General features: G+C 45.1%; 2 protein-coding genes across 3 annotated transcripts in view; both read right to left on the bottom strand.

Annotated features, from left to right (window-relative positions):
• Positions 1-1,603: 1,603 nt before the first annotated feature.
• On the bottom strand, positions 1,604-6,106 carry RPL26L1 (ribosomal protein L26 like 1). The gene is made up of 4 exons (XM_065690857.1): positions 6,000-6,106; positions 4,837-5,009; positions 4,338-4,478; positions 1,604-1,775 (listed from the first exon to the last, which is right to left on the bottom strand). The coding sequence occupies exons 2-4, from the start codon at positions 5,002-5,004 to the stop codon at positions 1,647-1,649; spliced, it is 438 nt and encodes a 145-aa protein (XP_065546929.1). The 5' UTR covers positions 5,005-5,009; positions 6,000-6,106; the 3' UTR covers positions 1,604-1,646.
• A 2,746-nt stretch (positions 6,107-8,852) lies between these two features.
• ERGIC1 (endoplasmic reticulum-golgi intermediate compartment 1) overlaps positions 8,853-16,836 on the bottom strand; it is a 58,184-nt gene continuing 50,200 nt past the window's right edge. For both annotated transcript variants that reach the window (XM_065690856.1, XM_065690855.1), the window contains 2 exons: positions 16,579-16,701; positions 8,853-10,906 (listed from right to left, as the gene is read on the bottom strand). In XM_065690856.1, the coding sequence (XP_065546928.1) occupies positions 10,799-10,906; positions 16,579-16,701 (231 nt within the window). In that variant the 3' untranslated portion in view covers positions 8,853-10,798. The remainder of the gene's footprint in view (positions 10,907-16,578; positions 16,702-16,836) is intronic.

Here is a 16,836-nt window from a genome sequence, read left to right as displayed (position 1 = left end):
GGGAGCAGCCCCCGGGCGGAGCGCGCGGTGCCGCGGGCAGGGCCCGGGAGGAGCAGCGGAGCCGAGGGCCGTGCTGAGCTCGCTGGCGCAGGTGAACAGAAAGCTCATTCAGCGGCGTGTGCGCTCGGATGGGCTGCGGGGTACGTAAAAGCGCTGAACAAGCGTCAAAGTAGTGACGCTAAAAGGCTCAAGCAGCCTTCGGGTTACTGCCTGTAAACGGCTTCAGAAGTGCACGTGTGGTCCTGGGGCACAGCAAGCTCAGTGCGAGTGAACAGGGCTGCTGCGGCAAAGTAAGCCAACGTCAAGGGCATCACCAGCAGAGGTGAAGATGTCATTGTCCCACTCAGTGCTGGTCAGGCCACACCTGGAATACTGTGCTCAGGTTTGGTCCCCATTGTACAAGAAGTGGGCAGGCTGGAAGGGACCCAGAGAAAGGCCCTAAAGATGATCCAAGGACTGGGATGTGTGTGAGGAAAGGCTGAAAGCTGGGCTAGTTCAACCCTGAGAAAAGGCAGCTCAGGGGAGACCTCATCACCATCTTCCAGTATTTAAAAGGTGGCTACAAAGAGGACTGAGACTCCCTTTTTATACAGTCACATGGAAAAGGTGAGGGCTAATGGCACAAGTTACTCCTGGGGAGATGCCGGCTGAACAGAAGAGGAAACTTTTTCACAATCAGCCATTGAAATAACCTCCCCAGAGAAGTGGTGGATTCCTCACCACTGGACACTCTTATGACTCAGCTGGACAGGGTGCTGGGACACCTAGTCTAGGCTTTGCGTAAGAACCACATGATCCTTAAGGTCTCTTCCAACCTGGAATTCTGATTTTCCTCAATCCTCAGCATCCCTGTTTTCAAAGTGGCATGATTCAGGAGAAGCTGGCTTGCTTTCCCTCTGTACCAGCAATTAAGAGGGCTGTTCACTAAGCCAGTAAATTCACTTAATTGCAGAGCAGTTTTCACCACGCTGTGGCAGCTCTCAATTATGTGTATGAAGTACTAAAAACCTAATTTCCTCTTACAGAAAAGTGCATCCAAAATAGTGTTATCAGCAGGATTGAGCCTGCCTTCACTCCTACCCTTGTCAAACCAGGCAGCTGTGCTGCACAGCACTGGTGAGGTAAAGTCCTGTCCTTAAACTCCACCATTAATCCAAGAGCCCAAGACATCATTCAGCAAATTCAGCGCTATGTCTGGCCCCAGTGTGCCTGGTGAACCTCTAAAATGTCATCTCTAATGTCAAGTTCATAAGACAGTTGAAAAACCCCACATAATTTAAGAGGATTACAGGAGATTCATGGAAAGAAATAGCTTACTTTAAATGGTGCAACGAACACATTCATTTAAAACCATGAACCCATCTAAGTGTTAAAGATCAGTGGAAGAGACAGAAGCACAATGGTCATTAAATGCACGTTTCAGGACTGCACTACTCTAACACTCGTTGAAACATTCCTTACGGAAAAAGAGTTTTTATCTTAAAAGGTTCTTGATTTAGTGGAAGTACTTTTTACGTAGCCAACATCAAAACATGAGAATGAACATTTAAACGCAAACCAGACATACTATATAAAGATTTTCTAAAGAAGACACAACGATAGATTTAAATTTTAGCAGTTCTTTAATGGTTTCAATAGGAAATAATCTATTCTTGCATCTTTTCGATCGTTTCTTCCTTGTATTTGCCCTTCTCCTTGCCAACCTGGCGGGATTTTGCTTTACGCTCCAAGATCTTTTTGCGATCTTTGTCCAGTTTTAGCCTGGTGATCACCACCTAGAGAAAGGACAGAGAATTCAGTGTCACTTCAGTGTTGAAGCCGAGCAACCTGACAGAGCTGTGGTAATACAGCATGGTCCCAGAAGGTCAGCCCTGGCACACAAGTGCTATTTCCACAGACCATCTCATTTGATTCAGGTAGGACTGAGGTACTGAATTGCCTCCGTATGTCATAGAATCATAGAGCAGTTATGGTTTGAAAGGATCTTAAGATCATCTAGTTCCAACGCCCCTGCCATGGGGCACTAAACTCACACTAAACCATGTCGCCCAAGGCTTTGTCCAACCTGGCCTTGAGCACCACCAGCAATGGAGCATTCACAGCTTCCTTGGGCAACCAAAGTTGTAGAGTTCTTAGAGTAAATAACTTCTTCCTTATATCCAATCTAAACTTCCCCTGTTTAAGTTTTAATCCGTTACCCCTTGTCCTATTACTACAGTCCCTAATGAAGAATCCCTCCCCAGCATCCTCACAGGCCCCCTTCAGGTATTGGAAGGCTGCTATGAGGTCTCCACGCAGCCTTCTCTTCTCCAGTCTGAACAACCCCAACTTTCTCCACCTGTCTTCATACGGGAGGTGCTCCAGTCCCCTGATCATGCTCATGGCCCTCCTCTGGACTTGCTCCAACAGTTCCATGTCCTTTTTATGTTGAGGACACCAGAACTGTACACAATATTCCACGTGAGGTCTCATGAGAGCAGAGTAGAGGGGCAGGAGCACCTCCTTCGACCTGCTGGTCATGCTCCTTTTGATGCAGCCCAGGATACGGTTGGCTTTCTGGGCTGTGAGTGCACACTGCCAGCTCATGTTAAGTTTCTCATCGACCAACACCCCCAAGTCCTTCTCCACAGGGCTGCTCTGAATCTCTTCTGTGCCCAACCTGTAGCTGTGCCTGGGATTGCTCTGATCCAGGTGTAGGACCTTGCACTTGTCATGGTTAAACTTCATAAAGTTGGCATCTGCCCACCTCACAAGCGTGTATATCACAACTGTCCCAGGTACACTCAGGGATCTGGGTTTGTGGACAGTTGCTTTTGATGCACAGCCAAACACACAAACTGAAGAGCAGCCAGATGTCCATTAACTGCACAATAAAATAATTACTTTGAAGTAACTCTCATTTCCATTATGCTGCTCAAGCATCCACCTGAAATGCAGTACAGTGGATCCCACCACCACAAAAGCAAGTCATGGACCACTATTTTAATTCTTCCATGTTTTAAATAGTATTACCTAAATTTTGGAACACTGGAAAGCCATGCTGCTGTTGCTGGCTGTTAGCATCTCACTGCCGTACTGGCTGAACAGCCAATGCATCTGCCTGAACTACAGGCCACAGCAGAAGCCAATGCACCACAGTGACTCATGTAAAGACACAGATATGAGGTGGCCAGGCAACTGTCAAGTACAACTAGCAAGGACACATCAAAGATAAACTGCACAGACCATTTGTTACCACAGCCTCAGTTTCTAACAAAGCCTAATTTTTGGTCTTCAGTGTTTCCTGTGCCCCCTCAAATATTACTGAAAGGAGTACCTTAAAATCTAACTGACAACCAAATCCCAGAAAAACCATATAGACTGCAGCAGGCCTGCACATTCCTCCTCAATTCCATTGTGCATGTAGGTATCTCATAATTGGTACGAATTCCTACCTCTTTACCTAAGAGAGGTAAAAACTGTTCATCCACCCCACTTCTGTTCCTTCTACATTAATAACCAGAATCTTTAAAATCTGATTACCAATTAGAGACAACTTCAAAGAAATAAAGGACCAGCACAGAAGTCCTTCACTGCTATTTATCACACAAGCAACGTGCATACTGGCTCCACTGCAATGTCACCTTGTCCATCAAATGTTATTACTGCACACAAGCCATTATGTTGTTTTGTAATGACCCTGCTCTCCCTCTGCTGAACATACCAACCATTTAGATCAGAAAACCTGTTACAACTGGATTTCTTCCACCGACACTTCAGTACGTGTCCCCACAAGGCAAGGCTGAAGCAGACTAATTTCATCTGCTTCAAACCAGGTTTTGGCTACTTGTTCTGTTTAATCTGAAATGTCTCCCTGTTATGATCCAAACAGGCTTTGCCTGTTTTCATGAACTCTATAAACATGTTAAACGGCTTCAGGCTAAAACCAGATTCAGAACTTTGTTCAAAATAGCACACAAGAACATATCACGATTCTGAGCATCTATCCAAACATTCTAACACCTCCTTAACTGCCATGTAGTAAAGATGAAGGATTGTTCTAAATGACGCATTTTGTGCTTTAAAAATACCAAGCTCTTCAAAGTATTCAGCAAGACTCTAAAGTCTGTAGCGGCATCTCCACCTAATGAGACCTAGAAACATCAAGGTGTTCTTGGTTTCAATTCACTTCTCTACTATCATGACACCATTTTCCTTGTTTATTATCCCCCAGTGCTGGAGTATCTCCATCCATTACTTAACGTGCCATGACAAGGTTCAACTCCTGCCAGCAGCAGCATCTTCCTTTTCCAGCAAGGTCTCCTCATGCATTTCATATCCCTTGTCATGCACTGTACCTTGCTGGGATGGATCCCCACATGGACAGTTGTGCCGTTTGCCTTCTCCCGCTGAACGCGTTCAATGTAGATGACGTATTTCTTCCTGTACACCTGGACCACCTTGCCAATCTGCTGTCCTTTGTAGTGTCCCCGCACAACCTGAGCACAACACAGGAAGCATCCCTTACACAATTACTACATCTACTTATCCCAGCAAAAACCCGAAACTGCACAGGTTGAAACCCCAACCCTGCTCTTTGTATACACGTGCCACAGAAACATCAATTACTGGACAATTTCAGCAATTACTAAAATGGAAAATATAATGTGCTCCTTGTATGTTTCTTGTCACTGATGTGACCTCAACAGCCCAAGTCTATGATGCAAACTTGTGGCACAGCTCCAGCAACAACGTGAATTTGCCCAGCCCTTCCCTTTCACACAGGCTATATATAAAACTAAACCAGCCAGAAGTTCACGTGTGCTGGTACAGCTCAAAGACAAACAGTGCACGTACCTGGACTTCATCATCCTTCCGAATGGGCATAGAGCGGACGTTGTATTTCTGCCGCAGCTCCTTGGAGAGAGGGGAGGACATTATTTTTCTCCGAATGTGAGAAGGGGCATTGAAGTGACGTTTGCGGTTCTTGCTGCGGTCTGAGGTCACAAACGGATTGAACTTCATTTTGGCTGCAGAAAGAAAACCAATAGTTTGACAACTTATATGCACTGCTCTATCACCTACCCACACAAACTATGCTAGCACATACAAAAAGCAATTTTAACTTTCTTAACTGTTTTAAGTCGTACTCCCAATTAATACACCTTACAGAGTGGGCTTCAAGTAAGGTTTAAATATATTCCTTGCGCAACAATGACCCTGTGATTGACAGATGGGCTACACACGTGCACATCAGACCGTTCTTCCTATTTCAAAGCTCGCTGTTCTCAGAAGGCAGGACATCTGACTGACAAGTGTTAATTGTGTATTTTGGACTCTGAGAAAGAGGGAACTCGTACTGCTCAGGGATCTCCTATAAAAGCACACCACCAGACAGGTGTACACAACAGATCACGAAATGCAGAATGCTTTTGGCTTTCTCCAAATCTTAACAACCGCACTACAAGACTGGCATGGTGTAACTCATCCTGACTGACAAACGCATATCCATTAAGCGACACTTTTGCGTAACTCCACCTCCTGTGCAGGCTGGTCTGGGCTGTGCATCAAGCCAGGGCACTCCGCAAGCTGAAGACCACACTTTCCGCCTGAGCTGTATTAACCAAATAACCCGTTGCCAGAGAGCAGGCCAGGGCAGCGGGAGCTCTCTCCAGAGTCCGAGCCCCACGGGGCACCGCCGGAGGCAGCTCGGGGCAGCCCTGCAGCCACGCTCCGGGGCCGGGATCCTGCACCGGCTTACCCGCCGCTCTCCGCCCGGGACACGCTCGCACCCTCAGGGCAGATCCGCCTCAGGGCCGGCGAGCCCGGGCCGCCCCCGCTGCCCTCTCCAGGCAGCCAGCAGCGCCAAGCCGGGCCGCGCCCCCCCAAAACCCCCGGCCCGCGGCCCTTCCCGTTCCCCCCGGGCAGCGCCCTCCGCGCCCGGCCAGCGGGGCACAGCGCTGGGCCGCCCCGCGCAGGATGGCGGCGGATGCCCACAGGCCGCACCGGGCCGCCCTTACCCCGCTGCCGCCGCCGCCACAGTCACCCGGAAAGAGGAAGTGCGCCCGCTTCCGCCGCCGAGAGCACTCGCAGGGGTCTCGCGAGACCAGCGCGCCCAGCTGCGGCCGCCGGCTCCCCCTGGTGGCCGGAGGTCACAGCTGCAGCAGTCCCGCTGCTGCATCCTTCCTGCCACCGTGCCTGGAGCCGGGGCGATCCATCCCTCCCCGGGCGCGGAGGAAGACGGAAGCCTCCATCCAGCCTCCTCCCGCCGCCGGCCCGGTAGATTCGGCGCTGCTAAATCTTGCCAGGACACGGTTGAATTTATTCTGAAGGAAAATCGTTCCCGGGGGAGGGGGTGGTGGTCGGTATGAACCAAGCAGGGGGGTCGGCAGCAGTCGACACTGGGCTGGGTTTTGGGTTTATATGGAAGAGTTTCCATGGTGTTGAGCTGCAGCAGGGTGAGAGCTGGACAAACGCCTGTCCCAGTGCCTTGACTCATTCTATAGACAGAGGCAGGAACCTTCAGCACTACCCTGGCCCTGCTGGACATCCAGTTCCAACATGTTCTTGAGGTCCATTTCGAAGGGGGTAGGATCTCTTCCTTCCCAAAGATGTTGTGTGGCAGACACTAATGTAATAAGCAATATCGGAGCTTAAGAAGATGTGGTTTCTGAATATGGCACAGATACATAGTGCCCAAATTCACTGTGTTGTAACCCTTTACTGTTTAATCTTCAACAATTGCCTCAGACGCTTATTTCAACACTTAGTGAAGCAAGGCTAATAAGAAATTAAAAGGGGGGGGGGGGGGGTAACAAAACCCAGGTTATTTTATATACCAAGTGGCCCAGTGACTAAAGCCAAACCCAGCAAGTTCCAAGCACAGTCCACTCACCTCTCATTAAATAAGGGAGGTTGGGACAGTTGGTACTGTTCAAAACGGAGCACTGAATGTCCAGACATGACTCAGTGCTGATTACAAAAGAGCCTCATGTTAACTTTCTACACAGTGACCTGGCTTACAGTGATTTCATTGTGTGATAAGGCTTAGTTTGCTGAAACGATAATTAAAAACAACAAAAAAAGCCCTTTTAGATTGATTTTGCAATAGTAGTGCAACAAGAAGCCCATCAGAACACGAGTTTTATTTTTAATTATAGAACTAAATAGGCTAATATTTTATTAACATAAGGTTGCAAATTAGAAGAGAAATGCCAAAACTCCTCAACAATCTCCACTGTAAAAATGCAAAAGACTTGTGCTTTAAACATTGCCATAACATACTACAGGGCTATGTCCTCCCTCCCCTGCCCTCCTCTTCCTTTCTTCCAAGGACTACTAAGAAACACCTCATTGACATATTTCATCTGAAACGTCAGACCCCTGTTCTAAAACAGATACTCATCACAGCCATTCTCATCCCGAACAGCTGGTGTATCACACAAATAAAAAATAACTTTAAATGAGAAACATACTGAAACTAACTACAGACATTACAATTTGTGCTGCAGATCTTTACAGAGCAGTGGTTGGTAAGTATTTGATAAAACAGATGAAACACAAATATCTGCTGATTTTTTTCTTACCCATTTCTGTATTTTTTCTTCAAAAATAATCTTCAGCAGTCCACATACTGCCTAGAATATACCCAAGCACAGCTTTCCCTACAGTGAAACATTTTAACTCCACCACTACAAAGCATCCTATGCCACAGGTTCTCACCACATGATGGAGTGTACCTTTAGAAAGAATAATTTAAACTGGAAGTTCTAAATATTTTATTTCCTACAGGGATGCCTTTCCTGGAAAACCATAAATACTTCCGTCAAAATACTGACTTAGAAGAGCAAAGACAGGAATATGGATAAACACCTCCAGTTGATGGTTTTTCTTCCACTATGGCTTGACATTATCTTTGTTTGCAATGACATTTAAAAGCATAACTAAGTTCATTTTGTCTCTAGAAAGTGTTTGAAAACACAAGTGAAGTCTAGTGAGCCATGCATGCATGTGGCAGGACTGCCACAACAGAAACCACCTCACTTTCACATTTGAAGAGCAGATTCTTCTGTAAACACATGATGTAGCATCATTACATGACCCAAGCCAGCCACGTCTGAAGGACAAGCTTGCCACAACTTAGAGCAGACCCAGAAGGTAGCATTAACTTGGCAATACTCAAAGGCTTAGACCTGGCTTACAGAAGAAGAAGGGTATGGACTGTTTCTTCATCAGCGTTTTGCCAGCACTTGAGTACAATTTTGTTTCCACATCTAGCAAAAAAAGAAGTGATTTATTATGTTATTGCAGTGGACATTTTGGCAGAGAGAGCAGGCACACTGAAGTGTGCATCTGTCATTTCCAAAAAAAGCCAAACAATTTCACTGGTCTGGTTTAGAGAAGTGGCTTGGACTGCACAGAAGGCAGTGTTTTAATGCAGACCGAGGATGGAGAGAAGGGCAGAAATAACATGCCAGGGGACACAAGGGATTTGCAACAAGCTTTGCTTGTTTGTGTCGAAGACATTACACCAGGGAAGACATTTTAGAAAACTAACAGTACAATCCATTGCACTACAAAGGTGTTCTCCTGCACAGCTCAGAAAAAGGGTGCACTGCTAAGATACGGATAGTTACATCCCTGTAATCCACTGGGTTCACAAGCTGTGAGCAAAGACCCAACAAATTCAGGAGGAAAAACCAGGACATTTTTGCTGTGAGCTTCAGCTGGTCACAGTGGATTAGACGAAATCCTTCAGCCAGCAAGAGAGGCAACTGCAATGGAAAACCCAGCTCTCACTGGGCAGCTGCTTCCATCCAGTGGGTACCACTCGTGAGCACATGGACGCACACACCGAAATGAAGACAAGCATCTCATTTTCAAGTTGATTTTTGTAAATGGAAAAAAATGTATAAAATCTATCCATACATTAACAGGTACAGGAAGTTACACAATCCAGTTTACACCTAAAGCAATAGCAATCAGTCCATAATAAGAACAGGGAAAAATTCCAATGCTGTAATTTGTCCAAAGTCACTACAGGGCAGAGGACAGCAGGGGACTGTGGTTGGCTTCTTCTTTTTGGCGTGTGGATAAACTGGCTACCGTCCCTACTTCCAAAGCAAAGAGACAATTCCAACAGACACGTATTAGGAATACTTTTGAAATGCATTAGACTCTATCATTAACACTGAATATTCAAAGATTCTTATTATTACAGTATAATGTTTGCCTGCTTCTGCCTCCAGTAAAGGGCAGCGGGCAGTAGATACTATCCAAGAGAAATCCTGCACCCATCTTAGAATTTACAGCATTGATTGAGTAGAATATTTTTACTTTATGGTTTTTATCCATCCTGCAACACTTAAAATTTAGGTATCCTCAGCTCAGACATTTACAAAGCATGCGGAGACTGTTACTACTCAAGGAACATTTAGGAGGCTATGGAAAATGCACTGGTGGATATTGGTCTAATTTTAGTGAACTCGTGTCTACCATTACATGCAAGCCATACCTGGCAGTAGCCTTCCCTCCATTTATTGGAGGCCCCAGAAGACAAGGCCTGAATGAATGGGCATGGAAGCTCAGGTACCATTTTAAGGAATAAAACAAAACAACTACTAGCAGGGGCCAGCTTGTGGGAATGCCTGCCCTGCTACTGGTGTACCTGTGGGTGAACAGTGTCAGTCTAGGGCTCAGAAAAGATGCCTGACTGGATTTTAAAGGTAGAGGGAGGCACCATAAACCCTTCAAAAGACAGACTTCTGTGTTTGACAGGTGTATTCAATATGCACACATGAAGCAAGACAGTAAGCTGTGCTTATCCACCCGGAAGACTGCACCGTTTTTCTGAACACAAACAATATACAACCCTTTCCCAAAATAACAACGGCAATAATAATAAAGCAGAAGTGCAGAATCCAGAGTGTTGGGTGGTCTGTGTTTAAAAAACGTACGGAAGAATAAAAGCTAATGTTATAAAGACAACTATTCCCTTTCAAAGCAAAGGCCACATAAAACTGTGTTGCTCAGTTTGGTTTTTTTACTTCATGCCACCTGTAAACACAAGACTGGATATTCAGTTTCTGGGAAGAAATGAAACCACTTTTACATTCAGAGTAAAAGAAAAGCCCTCCACTGCCTGGATCACAGATTACCCAGGAAAAAGTAGCTGGGGGAAGGCTTCCTCTTCTTGTTTGCTCATTTCATTAAAAAGGTCATATCTGAACAAAAGAGCTTTCAATAAAAGCACAAAACGTTTCTTGATGTTATTTCTGCTCTCTGTCTCTAAAGTTTGCTACAGGGACTAACATTTTCCATTCCTCACCAACAGATACATCATCACCTTTTTGGCACCACAGGTGGAATTTCTTCCTAATGTATAATTTCTGCCTTATTCAAAAGTCGATTGTCTAATCATGCAAATCCAACAGAATTCCAAAAAGTGCCACAAGACAGCTCAACTCTTTTCAATCTACTACCTAGTTTGTACACTGCCATAGGAACCTCCCAGAGAACAGACTGTCATCCTTACTTAGATCTGACAGTGTATTTCATATATGGCATTTCAACCTCTTTCTGGGGGGAGACAACTGAAATCCATGCCCTGATTCCATTGATTTTTCACTCTCAGAGCTCTGAAATGCATGGACATTTCTTTGATTTGTTGAAGAGGTCTTCACTGAACAGTCTGATCAGAGAAAAACTTACTGATTCAATCAAATAGAAAATAAAGACAAAAACAGGTAGTGGCAGATTTCTCGATCTTTGCTCCTATCCTTGGAGGCTAGGTGTCGTGGTTTAAAGCAGAGTTTCACTGCTACTGCATTTTCCCCAGCTGGATCTTCTTCCAGGCCTCTGATGCTGTGAAAATGCAGGAGTCGAGGATCCCAGCTACAGTAAATGTTCCTCCAATGATGGCACATATCTGAAACGTACAGAGAGGGAACAGGTTTGTCAATGAGGAGGCAAACTTTTACACAGCTTGAAACTGGGGGAAAGGATTGCCTACTGTTAGGGTATTTTCTGGAAGCACGGTAAGAACCATGTAACAGTACTGGGGACATAATTACATGACAATTATTCAGGAAACCATTCCCTACAGTGGAATAACTTAGTGCTAATCTGAACTCATCATAGCCAGAGCCAACCCTAAATCCCAGCCCCTAGGAGCATACAGCATGAGTGCTGTTCCTTTCTGCACTAAACTCCACCTAACAAAGTTTCTAGAAGCTCCGTGTTGCTCATATCTTCCTATTACTGTTTTCTATTACAAATACCATGGCCTTACAGTCTTTTCCCTGTTTCACAAGATACAGCATTTGCAAACAGGCAAAAGATACTTAAATAGCATGTGAAGGACAGTGACTAACAGAGAAACCTAGCTACCAGTGACACCTCCAGCTAAGGCTGTCTAACACTTTCCATTACAAGGGCTGCTTACAAAAGCACGGCCAACTTAACTCTTTGAGGGCTGAAGTTTTCCATGCAAGATGTGTTGGGTTGAATTATTTAAATAGCAGTAAAACACGTAATCATTTTCAGGAACAGCGTTAAGGAAAGATATAAACTCCTGATCAGCGTAACAGCCTACTTCAGGTTCTCAAGTGATACAAAAACACAAAAGTATTCTGACATGTCAAACCAAAGTACTTTGGCTTGCAGCACCTTAACTCAGAGGCCAGCAGTTACGGACTTTGCAACACACTCCTTCGATTCCCTTATCTGTGAAATGGGGGCATTGCCAAACTTGCCTCCCAGGGAAACTGTGAAGGAGAAAACATTTAAAGGGTTCAATACCATGACAATAGCTATCTCAAAGTCCATTTGGAAACATGACTTATATAGAAACATAAGACTTACATAGAAACCACCTGCTAGTAATAAGGCAGCAGTCAAAATACTGTAGGATGGGAAGAAACTTTCCTCAAAGGGTGTCATCCCACCCTGTGCAGGGCACAAGGCAGGGCTCACATGGAAAGTATGATACACATAATGTAACTCAATAATGATTAACAGCCAAGTTATAATTAAACAGGACCTGGCATTTCCTAACTCCCACATTTTTTACTTCATAACTGTAGTGCTCTTTTAATTTGGCCTTTCACATTGCGTAGGATTAGGTGCCTCTGGAATAAGAGACGTCAGTGAGAAGGGGACATGATATACAGAGCTTATCTCCTGACAAGGGCCTGCCTAGGAAAAGGGGGATTTTGCTGTGAGCTAGAAGCCAAGAGAGAGAAAGGAATCCCAAATCAGTAAGCCACCATAGCAGACTATCAGGGAAACGCAAAACAGCTGACATTGAGGGCACCCAGTGCCATGCTAGACCTACCACGCCATATCTCGTCCCACAGAGCACTACATCCCATGGTCAAAGTTACAAACCAAGGAGTAACACAGAGGCAGTGTTCAGCTCTTTCAGCTCTGAGGGAGTTAGCAGTGGCAACAGAACAAACAATTAACAGTGAGCACAAGCAGCAAGAAATAGAGCACTCATTTACATGTGTATTTATAACCAGCGTGTATGTGTTTAGTGAGCTCAGTGAAATGAGGAGCGGCAGAAAACATGGCTCTTGCTGGACAGTTGGCATTCCAGCAGATAAAGGCTTCAAAACCCAGAGCACCAGCTGAAGGCGGAGTCAGTACTTTTAGGGGAAGAGTCCATCTCCTGCCCGCTGTGCCCCCCTCCCTGCTGCCCCTCAGAGCATGATGCAGGGTGACTTTTCTGGGAGAATGACCGCAATGGAGTTGGGTTATTTCAGTCCACAGCAGCTCAGCTGACGGGAGATGTTACACCGCAAACAACAGAAAAACCATCCAACACTAAGATTTTGCATCATATGGTAGGAAAATGTGATTTCAGTGCAGCAGGGGGGTGGGGAATAGAAAAATAACATATATTCCTCTGCACAGCTCAGTACTGCTGAGTGTTTATGAGTCACACACACCTGGCACTCACTTGGAGCCTGCCTCCCAGCACGCACACAGCCCTCTTGTTTTATTGAAACAGAAAATAAAGCAGCACCAGCGTTGGTCTCTAGGTCAGCACAGAAGCTGCACCACCTTGTTTCCTTATCACAGGTCTAATACATATGGAGCGTTGCTCTTTAGCAGTGTGGAAGGAAGTTCGGCATCATGCACTGATTTATATTTAATGGAGTTTTATGCTGGGAATAATCTGCGTTTGGCTTCATGAGGTTACTGTTTGACTCAGGCCTGGCCATTAAAGGAGAAAGGAAAAGAAATCCAGAAGTGTAATAATTACAGCAGTGAGAGGCCATGCAGTGCAGGATACACTTGAGGGTTTTGAACAGAGTATGATTATAGGATAGTGGATGGATGGGATGCAGCTGAAGCAAAACATTATTGGGTATGTAGAAGGCAAGGCTGCAAGCAAGACAACAGAAAGGTGGATGTCAAACACATGACTGTGGACCTCTGGGATGTCTTAAAATCTGAACATTACTTTTAAGGACAGAGGGGACCAGTAGAATCCCTAGGTAGCTCCTAGCAAGGGAAGCTGAAGAAGCCCACCCAGAGATTTCTGGCTGACCTGCAGCTCATCTTGTGCAATAACACTGCCTTGGTTTTAAAAACCTCACAGGAGTGAGTCTATGATACCCATCAGTAACAGGTCCCAGGGCTGAAGTAACTGTCCCTGCAACCACTGGGGAATGGTTGATGAAGAGTCCTCTCAGATCAGGAAAAAAATTCTCTTCTTTCTTCTTTTTGAATGCTTTAGCAGAACTTTGGCTTATTTTCTGCCCACCCTCCCCTCCCAGCCCTGCACTGACCTCATGATAAAACCTTCTTTCAGCTTGGCCACTTACAGAACTCATAAATTTTCAGTAGTGAAACTTTTCCCCTTGCTCCATAACCTCAACCACGAGGCCATGAATGGCTTCTCTTTCTGGGGAGATACCTTGATTTTAAGCAGTACAGTTCCACAGGCAAAAACTACTGTGTTTAACACTATACCAAGTGCCTGTGGTTAACCCCAGGATCCATGGCAAAGTTACAGCACAGTGGCAGCACTGACCCACAGGCAATACAAAACCTTACTTAGTACTGATTTTTTTGAAGTGTGACATGTAAAGTATAATCTGTGCTAAATGCCTTTCGTCCTGTATGGGAACCACCTCTCACATGGTACAGAAAATTAGGGTACGTCTTCACAGCACAAAACCCCAAGGAGCAGGCCTGAGTTCAAATGAGTCTGTTGGGAACACAGATGGCCTGGGAACACTGCTGTGGTGCTATAATTCTGCTCTTAGTGGTGCTGAAGTTTTCTGGGGGCAAATTTGTTACTAACAAAGACCATCAGACAACCTTCCCAGCAGCAGAATGAGACTCCTTTGGCTCTCTGCTGAAAAGCCAACACCTGGCTCTCATCTGATCTCTCCACATGGGATTATCCCTCCACAGTGTATCCTTCCCTCCAACACTGATGCTGTTTCCCCCTGAAAGTCTCTTTCAAACAGGATCTTCCCCTACCACCAGGGCACATTTAAGTGTACTGAAAGCCTCACGGGTGCCCCAATAAACAATCTGCTCACCAAAAGGAGTTGCTGGTGATGCCCCCCCACCTCAGAGCCACTCTTGTGGTTTTTAAACAAAGCAGCTGCTGCTCAGACAAAAGCTGATGCTTTCCATAGCCAGCCCCATTTGGCAATGACTCCAGATGCCCCAGTGCAATCTGCCTGGACCTCAGCCCAGTACTGATCATTACTAACTGGTCTCCAGAGTAACTGTGATGCAAAAGGCCATGCTGGAGATACAGGAAAGAGCAAAAGCAGTGGAAAGGACAATGGAACAGATCACGTCATCAAAACAGGGCAAGGAAACCTAAGACAAAAGGTATTTTGATCCTCTACAGCACTGCTCCCCTCCACCATCATTCTCAATGCCACCTTAAGCACTGTATAGCTTTAAAGTGTAGCACATACACAGCCAAGGCTGCCCTACTGTAAAACATCCCTAGTCTAAACGAGAGCAGGAGCATCTGTACCAGGGCCAGATAGTCCCAGGCCGATAGTCATGATGTAGCATCTGTAACAAGGATTTGCCTCTAAGTCAGCCACATCTGACAACGGTCTGGCACACTTGTCTAATGTGCTGCATAACAGCTACTGCAGCTATCAGTGTCATCCACACATCTCCATTGGAAAGATGTTCCATTGGAATGTCCCCAAGTGAGCTGCTGAGACTATAACCATTTAAAAGACCAAACAAAGCAGACAAAATCAACTGTAAAACTCTCCTTAAGCGGTTTAGCACCCAGCATGTCCCTGGCTAACTTCTCAGACAGGATGTGACAAAAGTCTACTTGGGGCCATCTCAAATCCGAAAGGTCATGGTGGCAAGCAGTGACTCCCCTGTGGGCTCCTTACGTAAACGCTGAAGCACAGTATCGAATTCAACAAAGATGCCATTTATATGCACACAATGGCTTATCAGCAGTAAATCAATGCTAGCAACAGACATGACCATTAATAATAACATCTATCAATCCTTCCCAAACAGTTTCCTGTTAGAAACACCTCCAAACCCTCACCCCCAACAAAATGCGTAAGAAGCTTATGAAAGCAGTAGAAGGGAAAGCAGTAGAAGCAGTACGAGATGCCAAGTCATAAAACGCTGATGTTTGACCTTTTTTAGGATTATGTTTTGAAACCAAACAGACATGCTAAGAAGAGAAGGTCTTAAACCGTGACATTTAGATTTGCTTCAAGTCCCTTTCCCTTGGTATTTGTGTATCCTAGAGATCACATGTGTTTCTAAAGTGAAGTGAACTTGCTGTTTATCAGAAGCTGCAAAAATCAAAATCTTTAAGGGCAACACAGCCACAACTGTTTATGTTACTTCCAATTAAAATATTCAAACAGTTTAAAAACCAAAATCCAAGGTCTTCATTCCAGCCAATTTATCATCTACTGCACATTCCACCTCACTGGCTGCTGCTTAAATTTCAAGCCACCTCCATGAGGACACATTTTTGAAAGTTCTGGAAGAGCCTTAAATAGCTCTTTGCCTAAGTAGCAGTTTGGACAGTACAGCTTTGTTATAGATGCTGAGATCAGTACTGCAGGATGTTAGCTGGACAGATCAGGAAAACACCTTTGGAATTCGATAATGCGGCTCTTCTCCTCTTCTACCCAGGAGTAAACACCTGGAACCAGCACACCCATATTAAGCCAAGCAGCAGCACTGATTAAAGCAACTGCTCTGCATTCTCTTCAAGCTAGATCTTGAGAGAGACAGCTTATTGCAGGATGCTTTACTGCATATCATATTAGCTTTGCTTCCAAGTTTCTGACACGCTGCAATAGTAACTATCCTGCCTAGACAGAGTCTGGCACTTCTGGAATAGGATAATTTTCTTTCTTCTTGTGCCTAGCTATCAAATTAAGTTGTCAGAGCACAGGGCTTACCAGTTACTTCACTTACACTTCAGTACAATTGGGTGATGTACTGCTTTATTTCAATTATGTCACAATGCTCTGAAGTAGAAACTTGATTCTTCTGGACAACAAAGACTCGGAAGAGAAATGAAAGGCAGGCAGGAGACAGGAGAATTGGAGGTTTAGAGTAACTTACCGATGTGATAAACCTGTACAAAGGCTGTCGTCTCTCTGTGTATTTCACTGTGATGGGGCTCAAATCATAACGAAACCAGATAGCTGGGATAATGCGGCCAGTGTGACTGTAGGCTACGTACTCCTAGAAAAGAAAGTGGGGAGAAAATAGCAGAAAACGTGAGCAATCTCATTCCTCTTGGAGTGTCTGCAATAAAACTGCTTCTGTGGATCTGGCCTTTACTTCACTCTTCAGTATTAATGATCAGACTGAAAGAAG

The sequence above is a fragment of the Lathamus discolor genome, chromosome 10 (assembly GCF_037157495.1).
Source record: "Lathamus discolor isolate bLatDis1 chromosome 10, bLatDis1.hap1, whole genome shotgun sequence".
In the NCBI taxonomy this organism is placed as follows: domain Eukaryota; kingdom Metazoa; phylum Chordata; class Aves; order Psittaciformes; family Psittacidae; genus Lathamus; species Lathamus discolor.
The sequence above is the reverse complement of the archived record's forward strand: the minus strand, read 5'-3'. Positions and strand labels throughout refer to the sequence as shown.

Coding starts and splice junctions, on each gene's coding strand:
- RPL26L1 (XM_065690857.1), bottom strand. CDS start 5,004: ATGAAGTTCAATCCGTTTGTGACCTCAGACCGCAGCAAGAACCGCAAA. Junction 4,479..4,836: donor GGAAGGATGATGAAGTCCAG/GTACGTGCACTG, acceptor TGTTGTGCTCAG/GTTGTGCGGGGACACTACAA. Junction 1,776..4,337: donor TGGGGATCCATCCCAGCAAG/GTACAGTGCATG, acceptor TCCTTTCTCTAG/GTGGTGATCACCAGGCTAAA.